Source organism: Erythrolamprus reginae, chromosome 4 (assembly GCF_031021105.1).
Source record: "Erythrolamprus reginae isolate rEryReg1 chromosome 4, rEryReg1.hap1, whole genome shotgun sequence".
Lineage (NCBI taxonomy): Eukaryota > Metazoa > Chordata > Lepidosauria > Squamata > Dipsadidae > Erythrolamprus > Erythrolamprus reginae.
In genome coordinates this window covers 114,463,060-114,482,039 of record NC_091953.1, presented here as the reverse complement: position 1 = coordinate 114,482,039, position 18,980 = coordinate 114,463,060, and the positions used below count along the sequence as shown (strand labels likewise).

Below are 18,980 nucleotides of genomic sequence, written 5' to 3'. Positions count from 1 at the left end.
TTAAAAGCCAACACTACACAAGCCAGTTAATTTAATGCATTGATGGCAAACCCTTTTTTGGTTCGCGTGCCAAAAGGGCGTGTGTGCGTGTGCTAGCATTCCCTCCCTCCCACACATGGGCACCCCCTGCACATGCGCACAATTCCCCCATCACTGCGCATGCGCGCAGGACTCACTAAAGCCTGGGACAAGGAAAAGATGGGCAAATGGGCAAACTGTACATTCAGAAAAATTGATTTCTGGTTTGCCCGTTGTGCTGTTTTTCACACTCCGGAGCCTTCAGATAAGCTTCCTGAAGCCCCGATGTGCAAAAAAACAGCACAATGGGCAAACCGGAACTACATTTTTCCAAACTTCTGGTTTGCCGGTTGGGCTGTTTTTCACAGTCTGGAGCTTCAGGAAATTTTCCCGAAGCCTCCAGAGTGGGAAAAACAACACAGTGGGCAAACCGGAAGTCCATTTTTCCGAACTTCCGGTTTGCCCGTTGGGCTGTTGCCTTCTCTTTCTGCTCAAGATCCCCATGTACAATTGGTGGGCCACTGTGTGACACAGAATGCTGGACTCGATGGGCTTGGCCTGATTCAGCATGGCTCTTCTTATGTTCTTATGTAAACTGGAAGTCCATTTTTCCGAACTTCCGGTTTGCCCATTGGGCTGTTGCCTTCTCTTTCTGCTCAAGATCCCCATGGACAATTGGTGGGCCACTATGTGACACGGAATGCTGGACTCGATGGGCTTGGCCTGATTCAGCATGGCTCTTCTTATGTTCTTAGGAAAACTGGAAGTCCATTTTTCCGAACTTCCGGTTGTTTTTCGCATTCTGGGGTTTCAGGAAACCTCCATGAATGCTCAGAGAACAAAACGGCCTTTTCCAAGGGTGAAAATCAGCTGGCTAGCCCGCACAGGCACACTGGAGCTGACATAGGACAACGCCTTGTGTATCCTCTGATATGGCTCCATGTGCCACCTGTGCCATAGGTTCACCATCACTGATCTAGTGGTTAAGACACCACCCTAAAAAGTGGGAGACCACAAATTCCAGTCCCCTTTTAACAAGACTTGACAGCTGGCTGAGTGACCTTTGGCTAGTCACTCTCTCTTGGCCCAACCCACTTAACAGGGTTGTTGTGAGAAAAATAGATAAAGCAAGGTGTGTTTGATATTGTTTACCAACTTGTTACCACTCACCCCAAAAAAGATAAAGAGAGGAAAAAGAACAAAGCCCTCTTTAAAATTAGATACTACTGCATAAATTAATCGTCTTATCACAATCCTCAATTCTAAAAAGACATCTGTTTGGAAATCACCCTTCACCACAATATAAGATGCACCCCATAAAGGATTTCTTGTATAGTCTTTAAAAAGATTTTTACCCACTGCATAGACATACAAGCAAACCCAAGAAATTTCTTTCTATTTTACTATGAATAAAAAGAAAAGGCCACTAGTTAAGATCACTCTTAAGCTACATCATTCAAAATGTATGTCTCCCATAGGGCTTACCTGATCAAATTTATTCACATCATTTGATAAAAGATTTACAATCTGACCGGTTGTAGTTTTGGACATGGCTGCATTATTCAGACGAAGCGCCTGAAAGCAGAAACAAGTTATTCAAATACCACGTTCATACACTGAATAATATTTAGTCGCAGCATTTCCCCAACTGTAGGTTATTACCAATTATTGCAATGATACAGAAAACCAATGTCTTGCTAATAAAGCATTTCATTATTCTGTATTATTTCAGTCTGTAAAATTATATTCTCTATGTACCTAGAATAAAAGTTACTCTAAGACCAAAGGTTAAACCAGCAATGATTGAATCAAGCCTATATGCCTAGTTAAAGCAACTCAGTCATTTGATTAGTTTAAGGAAATCCTTCTGTTTGTCTAGGGCAGTGTTTCCCAACCTTTTTTGAGCTGCGGCACATTATTCACATTTACAAAATCCTGGGGAACATTGGGGAGGGGGGGTTTTCTAAACAAAGTTTGGACAAAAAAAATATCTCTTCCTCCCTTTCGCTCTGTTTCTCTATCTCTCCCTCTTTCTCTCTCTTCCTTCCTTCCTCTTTCTTTCCCTCTCTCTCCATCCCTCTTTGTTTCTCCCTTCCTTCCTCTCTTTTTTGCTCTCTTTAACCCTCCTTCCCTCCATGTCTTTCCCTCACCCTCCTTCCCCTTTCTCTCTCTCTCTCTCTTGCTTTCTCTCTCTCTCTCTTGCTGTCTTTCTCATACTCTCTCCCTCTCTTTCTCCCTCTCTTTCTTGCTATCTCTCTTTCTCTCTCTTTTTTTTTTTGCTTTCTCTCTTTCTTTCTCTCTCCCCCCTCTCTTTCTCTCTCTCCCTGTCTTGCTATATCTTTCTCCCTCTTTCTCTCTCTTTCTTTCTCTCTCTCTTTCTCGTACACCACGCCGGAGGCACCGATGGTGGTGGCTGGACATGTTGCTTAACGCAATAGATGCTGGCATTGCGCTGGGCATGGGCATGGGGCTGGAGCCTCCGGCCCGGCCCAGCTAGCAGGCAAGTGCCAGCCAGGCAATGCCAGTATGCATAGTGTACAGCAACATGTCCAGCCACCACCATCGGTGCCTCTGTCCTGGAGTTCTGGCTTGCAGCCGACCAACCTGCCACCGCCCAGCGGCTCCTGCCTGGTGCTGCCGCTGCCGCTGCCCTCCCACCACGCCCCAAAGCTCACCTGCTGCCGCCGCCAGGGAAGCTCCAGCCAGGCGGGGCGCTGCAGCTGCCGGAAAACTTGGAAGGCGCAAAGAAGGAAGCTCAGCTTCCGGTCTCACAACTTTTTGCTCTTCTCACTCTCAGCAAAAAGTTGCGAGACCAGAAGCTGAGCTTCCTTCTTCGCGGCACACCTGACCATGTCTCGCGGCACACTAGTGTGCCAAGGCACACTGGTTGGGAAACACTGGTCTAGGGCAAAAACTAATTAAGGTGGTCTTCTATTTGTTTTAGCCATCCTGCCCTAACAGAGTTATCTGTGTGCTATGTGTTACATATTAAACCATTTACATTGCAACTAGGTTAAGTTAGGATCATGACCCCCAGGTTGAGAACCACTGATGTAGAGACTCTAGAAAAAGTGCAGAAAAAGTGGTGGCTGAAATTGAGATGAAAACGCTTCTCCGCGCCCTGATGCATGCACAAATATGTGCGCATGAGATTTGGCTTCTGCCCATGTGCAGAAAGCGAAATGTTGCAGGAGGACACTTGTGTGCAAGAGATTTTGCCGATTTTGGAATTTTTTTGCTTCTAGGCATGTGCGGAAGCAAAGAAATTGCCAAAAATCGGCGAAATCTCACACGTGAGAGCATCCTTGCATGAGATTTTTCTTGCTGCACATGCGCAGAAGCCAAATCTTACACTGATAGGTGTGCATGTGCCCACCAGACACATCTGCACCTGCGACAATTGCGGAGGGCGTATCAGTAGCGGCCGGTAGGTGGAACCCCCACCTGGCCATAGCTTTTACTGTTCTAAGAATTTGTTTAGAAATGCAGGGAATCCTCAGCTTACGATCATAACTGAGCCCAAAAATGTTGTTAAGCAAGATGTTTGTTAAGTGAACTTTGTCCCCATTTTACGACATTTCTTGCCACCGGTGTTGAATGGATCACTGCAGTTGATAAAAGCTAGTAACACGGTTGTTCAGTAAACCTGGTTTCCCCATCAATTTTGCTTGTCAGAAGGTCAAAAAAAGCAGATTGCGCAACCTTGGGACACAGCAAAGGCCATAAATATGAACCTATTGCCAAGCATCTGAATATTGATTACATGGTGGATGCGACCAATGTCATAAATGTGCAAAATTATTTATTTATTATTTATTATTTGGATTTGTATGCCGCCCCTCTCCGAAGACTCGGGGCGGCTCACAACAAGTGAAAAAACAATCCAATACATAATCCAATTAATTAAAATATTTCAAAATTTAAAAAAAAAACCTATACTAACATAGACACACACACAAGCATACCATGTATAAATTCAACGTGCCCAAGGGGAGATGTTTAGTTTCCCCATGCCTGACGGCAAAGGTGGGTTTTGAGGAGTTTACGAAAGGCAGGAAGAGTAGGGGCAGTTCTGATCTCCGGGGGGAGTTGGTTCCAGAGAGTCGGTGCCGCCACAGAGAAGGCTCTCCCCCTGGGGCCCGCCAACCGACATTGTTTAATTGACGGGACCCGGAGGAGGCCCACTCTGTGGGACCTAATCGGTCGCTGGGATTCGTGTGGCAGAAGGCGGTCTCGGAGATATTCTGGTCCGATGCCATGAAGGGCTTTAAAGGTCATAACCAACACTTTGAATTGTGACCGGAAACTGATCGGCAGCCAATGCAGACTGCGGAGTGATGGTGAAACATGGGCATACCTGGGTAAGCCCATGACTGCTCTCGCAGCTGCATTCTGCACGATCTGAAGTTTCCGAACACTTTTCAAAGGTAGCCCCATGTAGAGAGCATTACAGTAGTCGAACCTCGAGGTGATGAGGGCATGAGTGACTGTGAGCAGTGAGTCCCGGTCCAGATAGGGCCGCAACTGGTGCACCAGGCGAACCTGGGCAAACGCCCCCCTCGCCACAGCTGAAAGATGGTTCTCTAATGTGAGCTGTGGATCGAGGAGGACGCCCAAGTTGCGGACCCTCTCTTAGGGGGTCAATAATTCCCCCCCCCCCAGGGTAATGGACGGACAGATGGGATTGTCCTTGGGAGGCAAAACCCACAGCCACTCCGTCTTATCCGGGTTGAGCTTGAGTCTGTTGACACCCATCCAAGCCCCAACAGCCTCCAGGCACCGGCACATCACTTCCACCGCTTCGTTGACTGGGCATGGGGTGGAGATGTAAAGCTGGGTATCATCGGCATATTGATGATACCTCACCCCATGTCCTTGGATGATCTCACCCAGCGGTTTCATGTAGATGTTAAATAGCAAGGGGGAGAGGACCGACCCCTGAGGCACCCCACAAGGGAGAGACCTCGGAGTCGACCTCTGACCCCCCACTAACACCAACTGCGACCGGCCAGAGAGGTAGGAGGAGAACCACTGAAGCACAGTGCCTCCCACCCCCAACCCCTCCAACCGGTGCAGAAGGATACCATGGTCGATGGTATTGAAAGCCGCTGAGAGATCGAGGAGCACCAGGACAGAGGATAAACCGCTGTCCCGGGCCCGCCAGAGATCATCCATCAACGCGACCAAAGCGGTTTCCATGCTGTAACCGGGCCTGAAGCCCAACTGCTGGGGACCTAGATAATCGGCTTCTTCCAAGGACCGCTGGAGCTGGAGTGCCACCACCTTCTCGACAACCTTCCCCATAAAGGGAAGGCTGGAGACTGGACGATAGTTGTTGAGTACGGCTGGGTCCAGGGAAGGCTTCTTGAGGAGGGGGCGCACAAGCGCTTCTTTATAGAGTGTTGGCAAAACTCCCCTCCCCAAGGAAGCGTTGGTAATCTCCTGGGCCCAGCTCCATGTCACCTCCCTGCCGGCCGAGACCAACCAGGAGGGACACGGATCCAGTAAACAGGTGGCGGAACTCACAGCTCCAATGGCCTTGTCCACTTCATCAGGTGTCACATAACTCACATTTTTCAGTAACGTTTTAAATTTGAATGGTCACTAAATGAACAGTTGTTAAGTTGAGGACTCCCTGCATGTTTTCAAATGTAAAATAATGCACTTGGGGGAAAGGAATCCTCAATCTGAGTACTGTATTGGCAATTTTGCATTAGCAAAAACTTCAGAAGAGAAGGATTTAGGGGTAGTGATTTCTGAGAGTCTCAAAATGGGTGAACATTGCGGTCAGGCGGTAGGGAAAGCAAGTAGAATGCTTGGCTGCATAGCTAGAGGCATAACAAGCAGGAAGAGGGAGATTGTGATCCCGCTGTATAGAGCGCTGGTGAGACCACATTTGGAATACTGTGTTCAGTTCTGGAGACCTCACCTACAAAAAGATATTGATAAAATTGAACGGGTCCAAAGACGGGCTACAAACATGGTAGAAGGTATTAAGCATAAAACTTATCAGGAAAGACTTCATGAACTCAATCTGTATAGTCTGGAAGACAGAAGGGAAAGAAGGGGCATGATCGAAACATTTAAACATGTTAAACAGTTAAATAAGGTTCAGTAGGAAAGTGAACACAAGAACAAAGGGGTACAATCTGAGGTTAGTTGGGGGAAAGATCGGAAGCAACGTGAGAAAATATTATTTTACTGAAAGAGTAGTAGATCCTTGGAACAAACTTCCAGGAGACGTGGTTGGTAAATCCACAGTAACTGAATTTAAACATGCCTGGGATAAACATATATCCATCCTAAGATAAAATACAGGAAATAGTATAAGGGCAGACTAGACGGACCATGAGGTCTGTTTCTGCCATGAATCTTCTATGTTTCTATGCATCATCTTCTGCTCTAGGAAAAAAGGCTATGCCAGAAACTGAGTAAAGTATTTTGGGGAAATCTACTTCAGATGAAAGAAAGGAGTCAATTACTCTTTGTGCCCTTCCCATACAACAATGCTGGCAACATTTTAAGGACAGAACTCCTGTTTGTGTTTCTCAAAGCTATGGTGCATTGTCTGAGAATTATAAGTATAGCAAGATCTTTAAATAGTGGAACAACTTGTACTCACCCACAGTCCTTAGTTTCCATGCTAACCATGAGAACAATTCTCAGAGTCAAATCATTCTTCGGGATCTTTGCTTTTTTGAAGATTTAACAGAAATGTCACCCAATAGTGATATTCTGTAGAAAACCAGTTTTTCTCGTCTTGATAGAACTTTAACCCAGAGTATGATAAATTCCTACCAAGCTCAGATGCATTAGATCTGATATCAGAAACTTTATCCTTCTTTTAAAATATACAAAGCATTTAAGTACCATATAAGATACACCTGAGTATAAGACCCACCTTGGTTTTGGTGGAGGAAAATAAGGGGGGGGATCTATCTACCAAATATTGATCTGGCCTTACTCTGATCAGTTTCAGCTCATTATTTTATCTACTGGTTAGGGCTGAAAAAAAATCTTCGGAGGGAGTAACAATAAAAACAAGCCTGTAAAGACTTAGAGCTTGAAAAAAAAAACACTGAATGTTATCTTTCAAAGCTCATGTAGCACCAGGAAAGAGAACTGGAAAAGAGCTAATGTGCTTCCAATCTACAAAAGTCAATGCTTTTTTCTCTCTTTTCCCCTTTATCCTACACTTTTCTCTCTTCCTCTTTTCCTTCCTTATTTTCCTATATTTCCTTTTTTTGTTAAACTTCTCTATTTTATCTTTTGATAAATGAATAAAAATACAAATAAAAAATATAGAAATTCCTATGTTCTCGTTATATAGTTATACTTAACATTCTAAGGGTCTAGATATTAAATGCTGTTGCGTACATCGCTGTATATTTGTAGTTATATTTTGGTAAATCAAATGCTCACTGCTTGCTATTTTTAATTCATATCTTCCCAGTTCCCATTTTCCAAAGTCATGGATTATACAAATCAGGAACTATCAGACCTGTACTTTAATAAATCTGGAGATAAGGCAACAGAAGGCCAAAGTCTAGGACATGATTTTGTATTAATATTGTGGGATGCATTTTTAGGGGAAAATCTTCCGTAAACAAAGAAGAGGAAGTTAGGCTGTTCTCCAAAGCACCTGAGGATAGAACAAAAAGCAATGGGTGGAAACTAATCAAGAAGTGAAGCAATTTAGAACTAAGGAGAAATTTCCTGACAGTCAGCACAATTAATCTTGCTTCCAGAAGTTGTGGATGCTCCAACACTAGAAGTTAGTTACCGGTAGTTTCTTTGTTTCTTTCTTTCTTTCTTTCTTTCTTTTTCTTTCTTTCTTTCTTTATTTATTTTTCTTGATTGATTGATTGATTGATTGATTGATTGATTGATTGATTGATTGGATTTCTATGCCACCCCTCTCCGAAGACTCGGGGTGGCTTACATATAATAAAAACAATAAAAGTTTTAAAGAAAATGTTGGATAATCATTTGCCTGAAGTGGTGTAGGGTTTCCTGCCTAATTAGGGGGTTGGACTAGAAGACCTCAAAGGCCCCTTCCAAATCTGTTATTCTGTTAAATCTTCTGAATGAATACTTCAAGTTTGTTCTGTTCTCTTTAGCCAAAATAAGCTGGTCCAGGTGTAAAATGACTCAAAACCACAAATAGCAATGTTTTAGAAAATAAAAACAAAGGGACAACAAGAGAACTGAGTTTCAACCTGTGAAAGCACACACACTTTGGATGGGGTCTTCTCTTGCAATTTCATATCAGTACAGTAGTACCTCGTGATATGAACCCCTCGTCATACGAACTTTCCGAGATATGAACCCGGGGTTCGGAAATTTTTTGCCTCTTCTTACGAACTTTTTCCGCCTTACGAACCTGCCGCCCAAACGCCGAACCCAAAAGTTCGGCAAAAGTTCGGGTTCGGGTGGCCGCCGAGAAGCCCCGCCGCCGGCTGTCGTCTTTTGAAACAGCCGGGGGGCTTCTCGGTGTTCTCCCAAACGCCGAATGCGGAAGTTCGGCAAAAGTTCGGGTTCAGCGGTCAGCTTTGCAAAAGAGCCGTGGAGCTGTCGGTCGGTCGGTCGGCTCAAACTGAGGTGGGGAATCCCAATATGTGGCAATAGGGAATTCCATGGGCAGAGCTTTGATGTCATGGAGAGGTCCTTCCTGGCCAGCCAAAACGTGGACTCCAGGAAGGACGTCTTTTAAATTTAACAAAAATATTACAAAATCTCATGGTCTCCAATGACCCCATTCTAGACAAAACATCACCTGAAATAAGCATTACTTTCTTCAACTTCTCACTGATTACAGAAGGGAAATGGAATAAGGTATCAGCAACGCATACATTAATCAATATGTATTGTGTATTGGACGAACAAACAAACAAATAAATTAAATATCACTTAGAGAATAGAATTTCAAATTAACTTTAATAGAAACCAGGAATGTCAAACCCAATTTCATTGGGTTTGCATCAGGGTTGTGTTTGACCTCGGGAGCAGGGCAGCTCAATGTCACTCATATCGGGAGCACCTGTAGTGGTCTGAATGTTCTGACAGCAAAAACAGGCTCCTGAGCTCCGCTTTTGCCTTCTGAGCCCCTTGCAACACTCTGTCAGCAAAACCAGAGCTTGGCAGGACCGCTGGAGCCCTCTGCAAGATACACTACTCACCAGAGCCTACCAAACTTTGCCAGACCCATCCTTGAATACAGTTCATCTGTCTGGAACCCATACCACATCTCGGACATCAACACCCTTGAAAATGTCCAAAGATACTTCACCAGAAGAGCCCTTCACTCCTCCACTCAAAACAGAATACCCTACAAAAGCAGACTATCAATCCTAGGTCTAGAAAGCTTAGAACTACGTCGCCTAAAACACGATCTAAGTATTGCCCACAAGATCATATGCTGCAACGTTCTACCTGTAAATGGCTACTTCAGCTTCAATCGCAACAACACAAGAGCAAGCAACAGATTCAAACTTAATATTAACCGCTCCAAACTTGACTGTAAAAAATATGACTTCAGCAACCGAGTTGTCGAAGCATGGAACTCATTACCTGACTCAGTAGTGTCAACCCCTAACCCCCAACATTTTTCCCTTAGACTACCCACGATTGACCTCTCCAGGTCAGTAAGGGGCGTGCATAAGTGCACCAGTGTGCCTTCCGTCCCCTGTCCAATTGTCTCTCCTTATCTCATTTACCTTTTCTTCCTTTCAAATTTGTTCACCTATACTTTTATATCTTTTCTTCTATTTGTTTCTTTAGTTATATTACTACATATCTATTCTCTTCAATGTGTATTATGTATTGGACTAAATAAATAAATGTTTTCATTCGCATAGGCACAGTGGGCTGGTCCTTCCCTGTTTCCATGGCAGCCGTGTGGGGCAGGTCTAAGCAGCCCGCTAGCCGGATCCGGCCCCCAGGCCTTGAGTTTGCCACCCCTGATATAAGCTAGTGTGGTCCTATGCTTTTTAAGCCTTTGTCACTTAAAAGGAGAAGAAAATATGCTGACTATCTGAGGTTTTGCGAATATAATAAAACTTCCATTTCTATTTTAACAAACCAGTTGGAGGAGGGACACACTTTGTTCTTGACCACTGCTGAATTATGTTCTCCGCAGCAACATTACACAAATTATATAAGTACATAATTAGAACGAGAATTCCATCTACTTCATGCAAAATCGATTGCATTAAGATTCACTAAATTGTGGCTCCAATTTTAATTTTCCCAAATTGGAAAAAAAATGTTAGTGATTTCATTGACTTCTGGAATATTGAGAGGTAAAATGTAAAAGTAATTAGAACCCTAAAATAAGGTGACGGGAGCCTAACAGGAACCAATAAGCTTTTCTTGTTTTCAAATGCAGTATTGGTTGAAAAGCTTGTTTCATGACTCCCAAAACTCTCTGTAGTATATTATTCAGAATGGCAAATTAATTCCCCAGAGATGACTATATGCACAAGAAAGCATCTTACCTAATGATAATAGAGCTCCTAGGAGGTATCAGAAAGAAGAGTGGAGGTTGAAAAACAAATGTAGCTTTTCGACAAATATATCAAAGCAAAGACTTTGTTATATAGAAAAGTCTTCTATATTGTAATAAAGCGATTGAGACTTAATTATATCTTATAATTCGATAATTTCAATTATAATTATATGGTCATTATATTATTGCCACATTGTTTCTCATCTAAACTACGAATACTCTCTCACTGTAAACTTCAGCCTTAAGTAAGCAGCTCCTGTAGTACATTTACTACAGAGAGAATCTGCAATCCTTTCATGCACTGTACTTTGTATAAAAAATCATTTATACATGATTTTACTGCAAGATCTTGAATGACAACACAGTTATTATTCCACCAATTTTAGTCAAACATGTTCAAAATTTTACAAATTGTCCTATTAGCATTAGTTTTTTCCTTCCAGTAAAAAACCAATTACAACTTATGGAGAGAATAAGAGAAAACAGGACAAAAAATGTTTTTATTTATTCTAAACACACAGTGCCTCTATGTCAAATATTCCTTTGCATTTTATATCATTTTTTCCTGCCAAATTCAAACTCCTACTGGCTTTTAGGACATATAGTGTAGAGAAAAATGTTAAAACATTCAAAGTGTAATTAAAAATTATTTATTTACTTACTTACTTACTTACTTACTTACTTACTTACTTACTTACTTACTTACTTGTTGGATTTGTATGCCGCCCCACTCTGCAGACTCGGGGCGGCTAACAACAGTAATAAAACAGCATATAATAATAATCCAATACTAAAAACTGTTAAAAACCCATTATTATAAAAACCAAACATACATACAGATATACCATGCATAAAATTGTAAAGGCCTAGGGGGAAAGAGTATCTCAATTCAACTCAGCTCAAATAACAATCATAAAAGCTCAAACCAGTTAGACTAAAACACTTAACAAATGCCTCGCTTAGCAACAGAAGTTTTGGGCTCAATTGCGATCATACATTAAGGTGTTGGTAACCTACAAAGACATTTTGGACAGAAAAGTTAGTTGTGTGATGGCTGAACTACACCAGGCTCTTCCTTATTGTAAATGCAAGCGGGTCAGTGGAGGATATCTTGAAGAATTGCGAGATAATTCTTGACCATAACAAAATCAGAAGTAGAAGGAGGCACAATCTGAGGTTAGTCGGAGGAGAAGCAATGTGAGAAAATATTATTTTATTGAAAGATGCTTGGAATAAACTTCCAGTAGATGTGGTTGGTAACTGAATTTAAACATGCCTGGGATAAACATATAGTCCTCGGAGAGGGGCGGCATACAAATCTAAATAATAAATAAATAAATATAAATAAATAAATAAATAAATAAATATCCATCTTAAGATAAAATACAAGAAATAGTATAAGGACAGACTAGATGGACCATGAGGTCTTTTTCTGCCATCAATCTTCTATGTTTCTATGTTTCTAGAAGGAAGCTTAAAACTGGACAATAGTATTGAAAAGAAGTCTTATCTAGCCCCCGTCATTCCTCCTAATTTTTCACTAGTATGGTAAATGTTTGCATTAAAAGTCATAAGAAGAAGTAGCAGCTCATAACGTCAGCCATCTTTCTAGCCTGCTGCTTTTTCTGGAGATTTCAGCCCTTGCCCTGTCCACCCAGAACGGAATTTACATATGGCCCCTTGATGTAATCTTAACATTCTTTTCATGGAGAGCCACGTGTTTCATCGCCCTGCTAAGCTAATGATTCTAGAAACACTTGTTTGCTTCACTCACAATGCAAGACAAGCACTCGCCTATGTTTGGGGGTCCCTGTTTATTGAGATAAAGAAAACCTATTACCTACCTTGTGATAAATCATATGGCACATGGCTACCCTCAGCTTCATGCCAGCACGTTGTACATGATAATAATACAGATGATGAATGATGGCCAGAATCAAAGTGCACACAGATAAGGCTGCAGCGGAACCGTAGGCATAGGTCAAAGCATTTTCGTCAGCATGTGAAGAACCGAGCTTTTCGAAATACTCAATAATCATCCCCAGAAATATTGGCTGAACTAGTATCAGAGTTTCCTTTAAAAAAGGAAAAGGAAATTTCAATTAAAGTGGAATAATTGAAACAAAATATTCTCATTTTTTTAATTATTATTATTATTATTATTATTATTATTATTATTATTATTATTATTTATTAGATTTGTATGCCGCCCCTCTCCGCAGACTCGGGGCGGCTCACAACACAATAAAACAATTCATAACAAATCTAATAATTTACAATTTAAAATATTTTTTAAAAACCCATTGTTAAGCAGACATACATACAAACATACCATACATAAATTGTATAGGCCCGGGGGAGATGTCTCAATTCCCCCATGCCTGATGACAAAGGTGGGTTTTGAGGAGTATACGAAAGGCAAGGAGGGTAGGGGCAGTTCTAATATCTGGGGGGAGCTGGTTCCAGAGAGTCGGGGGCCGCCACAGAGAAGGCTCTTCCCCTGGGGCCCGCCAACCGGCATTGTTTAGTTGACGGGACCTGGAGAAGGCCCACTCTGTGGGACCTAATCGGTCGCTGGGATTTGTGCAGCAGAATTATCCTATGTAGAGTGCTAAAATGAAGCTGTGCAAAGTGTTATAAATTCAAACACGGTGTTCTAACCTTACAGGAAGGGTTACAAAATATTTTGAGTTTGGAATTCTTCTGGTATGTACGCATGTATTATATTTCTCTTACAGCTTTTATAAAGTTGGTATAGTTGGAGGAGTATTAGAGATAGGTAAAGAGTGCTAACAGAAGTATTGAATACAATTTCATTGTTCACATTATCCTTTATTTTTGCTGTTGCTTAAAATTTTCTAGTAAAGGTATAACATTAAACAGGGAGTGGGCACGTTAATATAACCATCTTGCAGATTTGTTTTAAATAATATTAACCGCTCCAAACTTGACTGTAAAAAATATGACTTTAACAATCGAGTTGTCGAAGCGTGGAACTCATTACCGGACTCAATAGTGTCAACTCCCAACCCCCAACATTTCTCCCTTAGACTCTCCACGATTGACCTCTCCAGGTTCCTAAGAGGCCTGTAAGGGGCATATATAAGTGCACTGAAGTGTCTATCGTCCTCTGTCCAATTGTCTTTCCTTATCTCATATATATATATGTATATATATATCCTTATCTCATATATATATATATATATATATATATATATATATATATATATGTCACATGTTTAAGCTGAATTTGAAAATTAAGGGAGACTAGGATATATATATGAGAAAACATATATATATATGTTTTCGTAGATTTTCACGGGTACAGGTATGACGGTCTTGGTATACAGTGATCCCCCGGTTATTGCGTCCCCGACCATTGCGAATGGGCTACATCGCGATTTTTCAACCCGGAAGTAAAAATACCATCTGCGCATGTGCGCCCTTTTTTCCTATGGCCACACATGCGTAGATGGTGTTCCCCGCCGGGCAGATCAGCTGCTGGGCGGCTTCCCTGGGTCTTTCCCCTCTTGCTGGCGGGAGGGCGAGAAGCCCCCCCCAGCACCCACTCGCCCTCCGTTCGCCCGCCCTTCGCCCGGCCACCCGCCATTTGCTCGCTGCTCGCCCGGCCACCCGGGTTCGTTTGGCTTCGGGACTCAGTTGGGAAGCGGCACGGGTGTTTTAAAAGGTCTCCACCGGCATGGGGGGCTTCTTAGCACCCCCCCAAACCCGGGTTGGGGGTTCGGGGGGGTAGGAAGCCCCCCATGCCGGCGGAGACCTTTTAAAACACCCGTGCCGCTTCCCAGGTGAGTCCTCAAGCCAAGCGCAGAAGTTAGCCTTGAATCCCTTTGAATCCCGCCGCTTCTGCTGGATACGGGCGATGGGGGGGCGAGCTGCCACACCCCTGGCTTCCGCACCGCTCGTCCCACCCACCGCCCGTATCCAGCAGAAGCTGCTGGATTCAAAGTGCTGGGGTGGGGGGCTGTCGGGACACCCCACCCCCACCCCAGCACTTTGAATCCCGCCGCTTCTGTTGGATACGGGCGATGGGGGGGCGAGCTGCCACAGCCCCTGGCTTCCTCACCGCTCGTCCCACCCACCGCCCGTATCCAGCAGAAGCTGCTGGATTCAAAGTGATTCAGGGAACAGAATGGAGCCTTCCGCGGCGGGGCTGGTAGGAGGGGAGCCGAGGGGATAACCGAGCCCAGCCCCGTGGCATTCGCCTTCCTCCCGCCTGCAGCCGAGTGATCGTGGGCTCCTTCGCAACCTCAGAGAGCTTCCTGGTTTTCGTGAGCTTTCATGCCCAGGAAGCTCTCCGAGGTTGCGAAGGAGCCCAGGATCACTCGGCTGCGGGTGGCAGGAAAGCGAATGTCACAGGGCTGGGCTCGGCTCCCCCCCCCTTAGCAGCCCCGCCGCGGAACGCTCCATTCTGTTCCCTGCCGGCCCGATTGAGCGGCCGGCGGTCTCCATTCAGGGAACAGAATGGAGCCTTCCGCGGCGGGGCTGGTAGGAGGGGAGCCGAGGACGGAACCGAGCCCAGCCCCGTGGCATTCGCCTTCCTCCCGCCTGCAGCCGAGTGATCGTGGGCTCCTTCGCAACCTCAGAGAGCTTCCTGGTTTTCGTGAGCTTTCATGCCCAGGAAGCTCTCCGAGGTTGCGAAGGAGCCCAGGATCACTCGGCTGCGGGTGGCAGGAAAGCGAATGTCATGGGGCTGGGCTCGGCTCCCCCAGCCCCGCCGCGGAACGCTCCATTCTGTTCCCTGCCGGCCCGATTGAGCGGCCGGCGGTCTCCATTCAGGGAACAGAATGGAGCCTTCCGCGGCGGGGCTGGTAGGAGGGGAGCCGAGGACGGAACCGAGCCCAGCCCCATGGCATTCGCCTTCCTCCCGCCTGCAGCCGAGTGATCGTGGGCTCCTTCGCAACCTCAGAGAGCTTCCTGGTTTTCGTGAGCTTTCATGCCCAGGAAGCTCTCCGAGGTTGCGAAGGACCCCAGGATCACTCGGCTGCGGGCGGCAGGAAAGCGAATGTCACGGGGCTGGGCGCTAGCTCTCGCCGCTTTCGAGCTGAGTCCTGAAGCGAATTCGCTTCAGGACTCATCTCGAAAGCCCGCTAGCGAGGAGCCGAAGATTGGGGGCGGCGCGGCTGTTTTAAAACGTCGCCGCCGGCATGGGGGGCTTGCCAGCACCCCCCAGACCCCCAACCCGGGTTTGGGGGGCTGCTAGGAAGCCCCCCATGCCGGCGGTGACGTTTTAAAACAGCCGCGCCGCCCCCAATCTTCGGCTCCTCGCTAGCGCTGCGGAAGTTAAAAACACCATCTGCACATTTGGATTTGGAAATTTCTGGCGACGTTTCGACGAGGTCCCACTCGTCATCTTCAGGCTGGTGTTTCTGTCCTTGTTCTAGTGTTCGCTCTAGAACAAGGACAGAAACACCAGCCTGAAGATGACAAGTGGGACCTCGTGGAAACGTCGCCAGAAATTTCCAAATCCTACATGGGAAGAAACCCGAATATACCAAGACCGTCATATATATATATATATATATATATATATATATATATATATATATATATATATATATATATATATATATATATATATTATATATATATATATATATATATATATATATATATATATGATATATATATATATATATATTATATATATATATATATATATATATATATATATATATATATATATATATATATATATATTCCATATTTACAACAGCACGAAGCTTGAAACTTCAGCCTGATGATGGTGAATGTGATTTCACCGAAACGTCGCATAGACACTCAAAATATTACACGGGGCAAAACCCGAACTCATGTGTATGTGTGTGTGTGTGTGTGTGTGTGTGTGTGTGTGTATATATATATATATATCATATATATATATATCATATATATATATATATATATCATATATATTCTCTCCATATCTCTTATATCATATATATTCTCTCCTTTTTTACTTTCTATCTTTATATATATTACTTAATGTCTATTCTCTTCCATATGTATTGTATATTGGACAAAGAATAAATGAATGAATGAATGAATGAATGAATGAATGAATGAATGAATGAATAAATAGTACGTCTCTTATAGTCTGTTACCTCAACCAATGTAAAAAAACCCAGCACTAAGTAAGACTTCCAGTAACAAAGTATAATTGCTTTGGTCAAATGTGGTGTTCTTGCTTCTTTTTCAGCCTTTTGTACTTCTTTATCCCAGTACCTATAAATATAACAATGAAAATTAGATGGGAGGAGTCGGAAAGAATTCAATATATCTTATCTACAGACATTTCTTATAGCTCATAATCAAGTCATAAAACTGAACTTTATGGTGAGATATGGCCCAATGTCGATCTTGCTTTAAAAAAACCCATTCCAACCTTGTATTCTTAGATACGATGGCTACGTCTCCCTCCTTAAGTGTTACTCCTAAAAAATATCTGAAGCATGTGGAAGCAAAGAAGTATAGAGGCACACAAACTTTTACAAAGTTTGATAAAGTTTAGCAGAATGCAAAAGATTTATAGAGCTGATTTTGGAAATATGGAAGCAATGAACAAGCTTTTAAGGGAGGACTTTATGAAAAAAAATCATAGGAGAGGTTAAAAAAAAGTTTAAAGTAGCTCTGCCTTGATTTATTCACTATAAAGCAGGACAAAAATAAATCTGGACAGGCTTCCAGCACTCCTGGAATCCTATCATACTCATTTCTTGATTCTGCTTACCTGAAGAGCTGGGATTAGTGATGGGCGAACCGAACTCGCACAATTCGGGTCCATACTGAATTTTGTGGTGTTTGGTATGCCGAACCCGAACTTTTTTGAAACATCGGGCAAAGTTCGGGGTCACGTTCGGCGTTTGGTCGCCTCGGCTGGCCAGGAAGTGATGTCTCCGTGACGTCAAAGCCCTGCCCCTGGAATACCATTGTGGGGAGGCTGGGGGAGTGGGGAATCCAGGAAGTGATCACCTTGGGGTCCTTAGCAACCTGCCGGTAGACGTCAAAGCTCCGCCCCCGGAATCTCTTCATGGGAGGGATTCCCCAGCTCCTTCAAAGGGAGGTCTTATGAAAAAGGACACCGCAGTGGCGCTGCAAGCAAAGGGCGGTCCTTTCACGTAAAAATAAAAATGTTTATTTTTACATGAAAGGACCTCCCTTTGCTTGCAGTGCTGCTGCGGCATCCTTTTTCATAAAAATATAAATAAATAAAAATAAAAAATCCGTAAAAATAAAAAACAATGGGATTCTGGGGGCAGAGCTTTGACGTCATGTAGCGTTCGGGTTCGGCCAAACTTTGCGTAAAGTTCATCCGAACTTGCCGAACCTGAACACCGTTGGGTTCGCCCATCACTAGCTGGGATAGATTCATATTTGCCTAGCATTTTGAAGGGTGGTCAAAGATTATAGACCAGTGATGGTGAACCTTTTTTTGCTCGGGTGCCAAAAGGGCGTGCACTTTTCCTCCCATCCTCCCGAGCCTACAGGAGGCTTTCCTGAAGCCTGTGGTGGGTGAAAAATGGTCTAATTGGCCTACCAGAAGTTCAGAAATGAACTTTTGTAGGCCCTTTGGGCCTTTTTTTGTCCTCCACAGGCTCCAGATGCTTTCTTAAAACCTAGGGAGGGTGAAAAATGGCCCAATGGGAGTACCGGAAGTTCGTTTCCAAACTTCCAGTAGGCCTATTGGGTCCGTTTTTTACCATCCACAGGCTCCAGCAGCTTTCCTGAAGCCTGGGGAGGGCAAAAATGGCATCCCTCGCTCACCGGAAGGCCAAAAATCAGCTGGCCAGTACACACATTCAACTGGAGCTGACATAGGGCAATGTTCTGTCCCAGCTACAGGCCACAAAAAATGCAGTACACACAAAGAAAAATAAATTTTTACTTTGTTGAGAAAGGCTACAGTAGCAGAAATACACAAACTCTTCGTTTTCCTTTCTCTTTCTCTTATAGCCCAGGGAGTCGAGGGTAAGCAGTCTGAGTCTCTAATAATTTCCCACCACCTTGGGCTCAAAGCATATTTATGCAGCTGACATCTTAATGGTTTATAGCTGGTTTCTCCAACATTCTTCCCCTGGTTCACTGGGGAAAGGTGAGTTGATTTTTTTTTCTTCACCTTGCCTGCCGATTTTTTTTTTAACTTAGTCTACTTTCTTGGTTTCTAGACCTAACCTCTTTGCTAGCAGTGGCCATAACTGATGGTTGTACAGTGATACCTTGTCTTACAAACTTAATTGGTTCCGGGATGAGGTTCTTAAGGTGAAAAGTTTGTAAGCCGAAACAATGTTTCCCATAGGAATCAATGGAAAAGCGATTAATGCGTGCAAGCCCAAAATCCACCCCTTTTGCCAGCCGAAGCGCCCATTTTTGCATTGCTGGGATTCCCCTGAGGCTCCCCTCCATGGGAAACCCCACCTCCGGACTTCTGTGTTTTTGC

At 43.8% G+C, this 18,980-nt stretch overlaps 1 protein-coding gene across 3 annotated transcripts in view; it reads right to left on the bottom strand.

Moving 5' to 3' along the window:
• Nucleotides 1–18,980, bottom strand: part of ABCC4 (ATP binding cassette subfamily C member 4 (PEL blood group)) — a 234,331-nt gene that overhangs the window by 194,128 nt on the left and 21,223 nt on the right. For all 3 annotated transcript variants that reach the window (XM_070751291.1, XM_070751294.1, XM_070751292.1), the window contains exons 3-5: nucleotides 16,648–16,768; nucleotides 12,370–12,600; nucleotides 1,504–1,593 (exon numbers count right to left, since the gene is read on the bottom strand). In XM_070751291.1, the coding sequence (XP_070607392.1) occupies nucleotides 1,504–1,593; nucleotides 12,370–12,600; nucleotides 16,648–16,768 (442 nt within the window). The remainder of the gene's footprint in view (nucleotides 1–1,503; nucleotides 1,594–12,369; nucleotides 12,601–16,647; nucleotides 16,769–18,980) is intronic.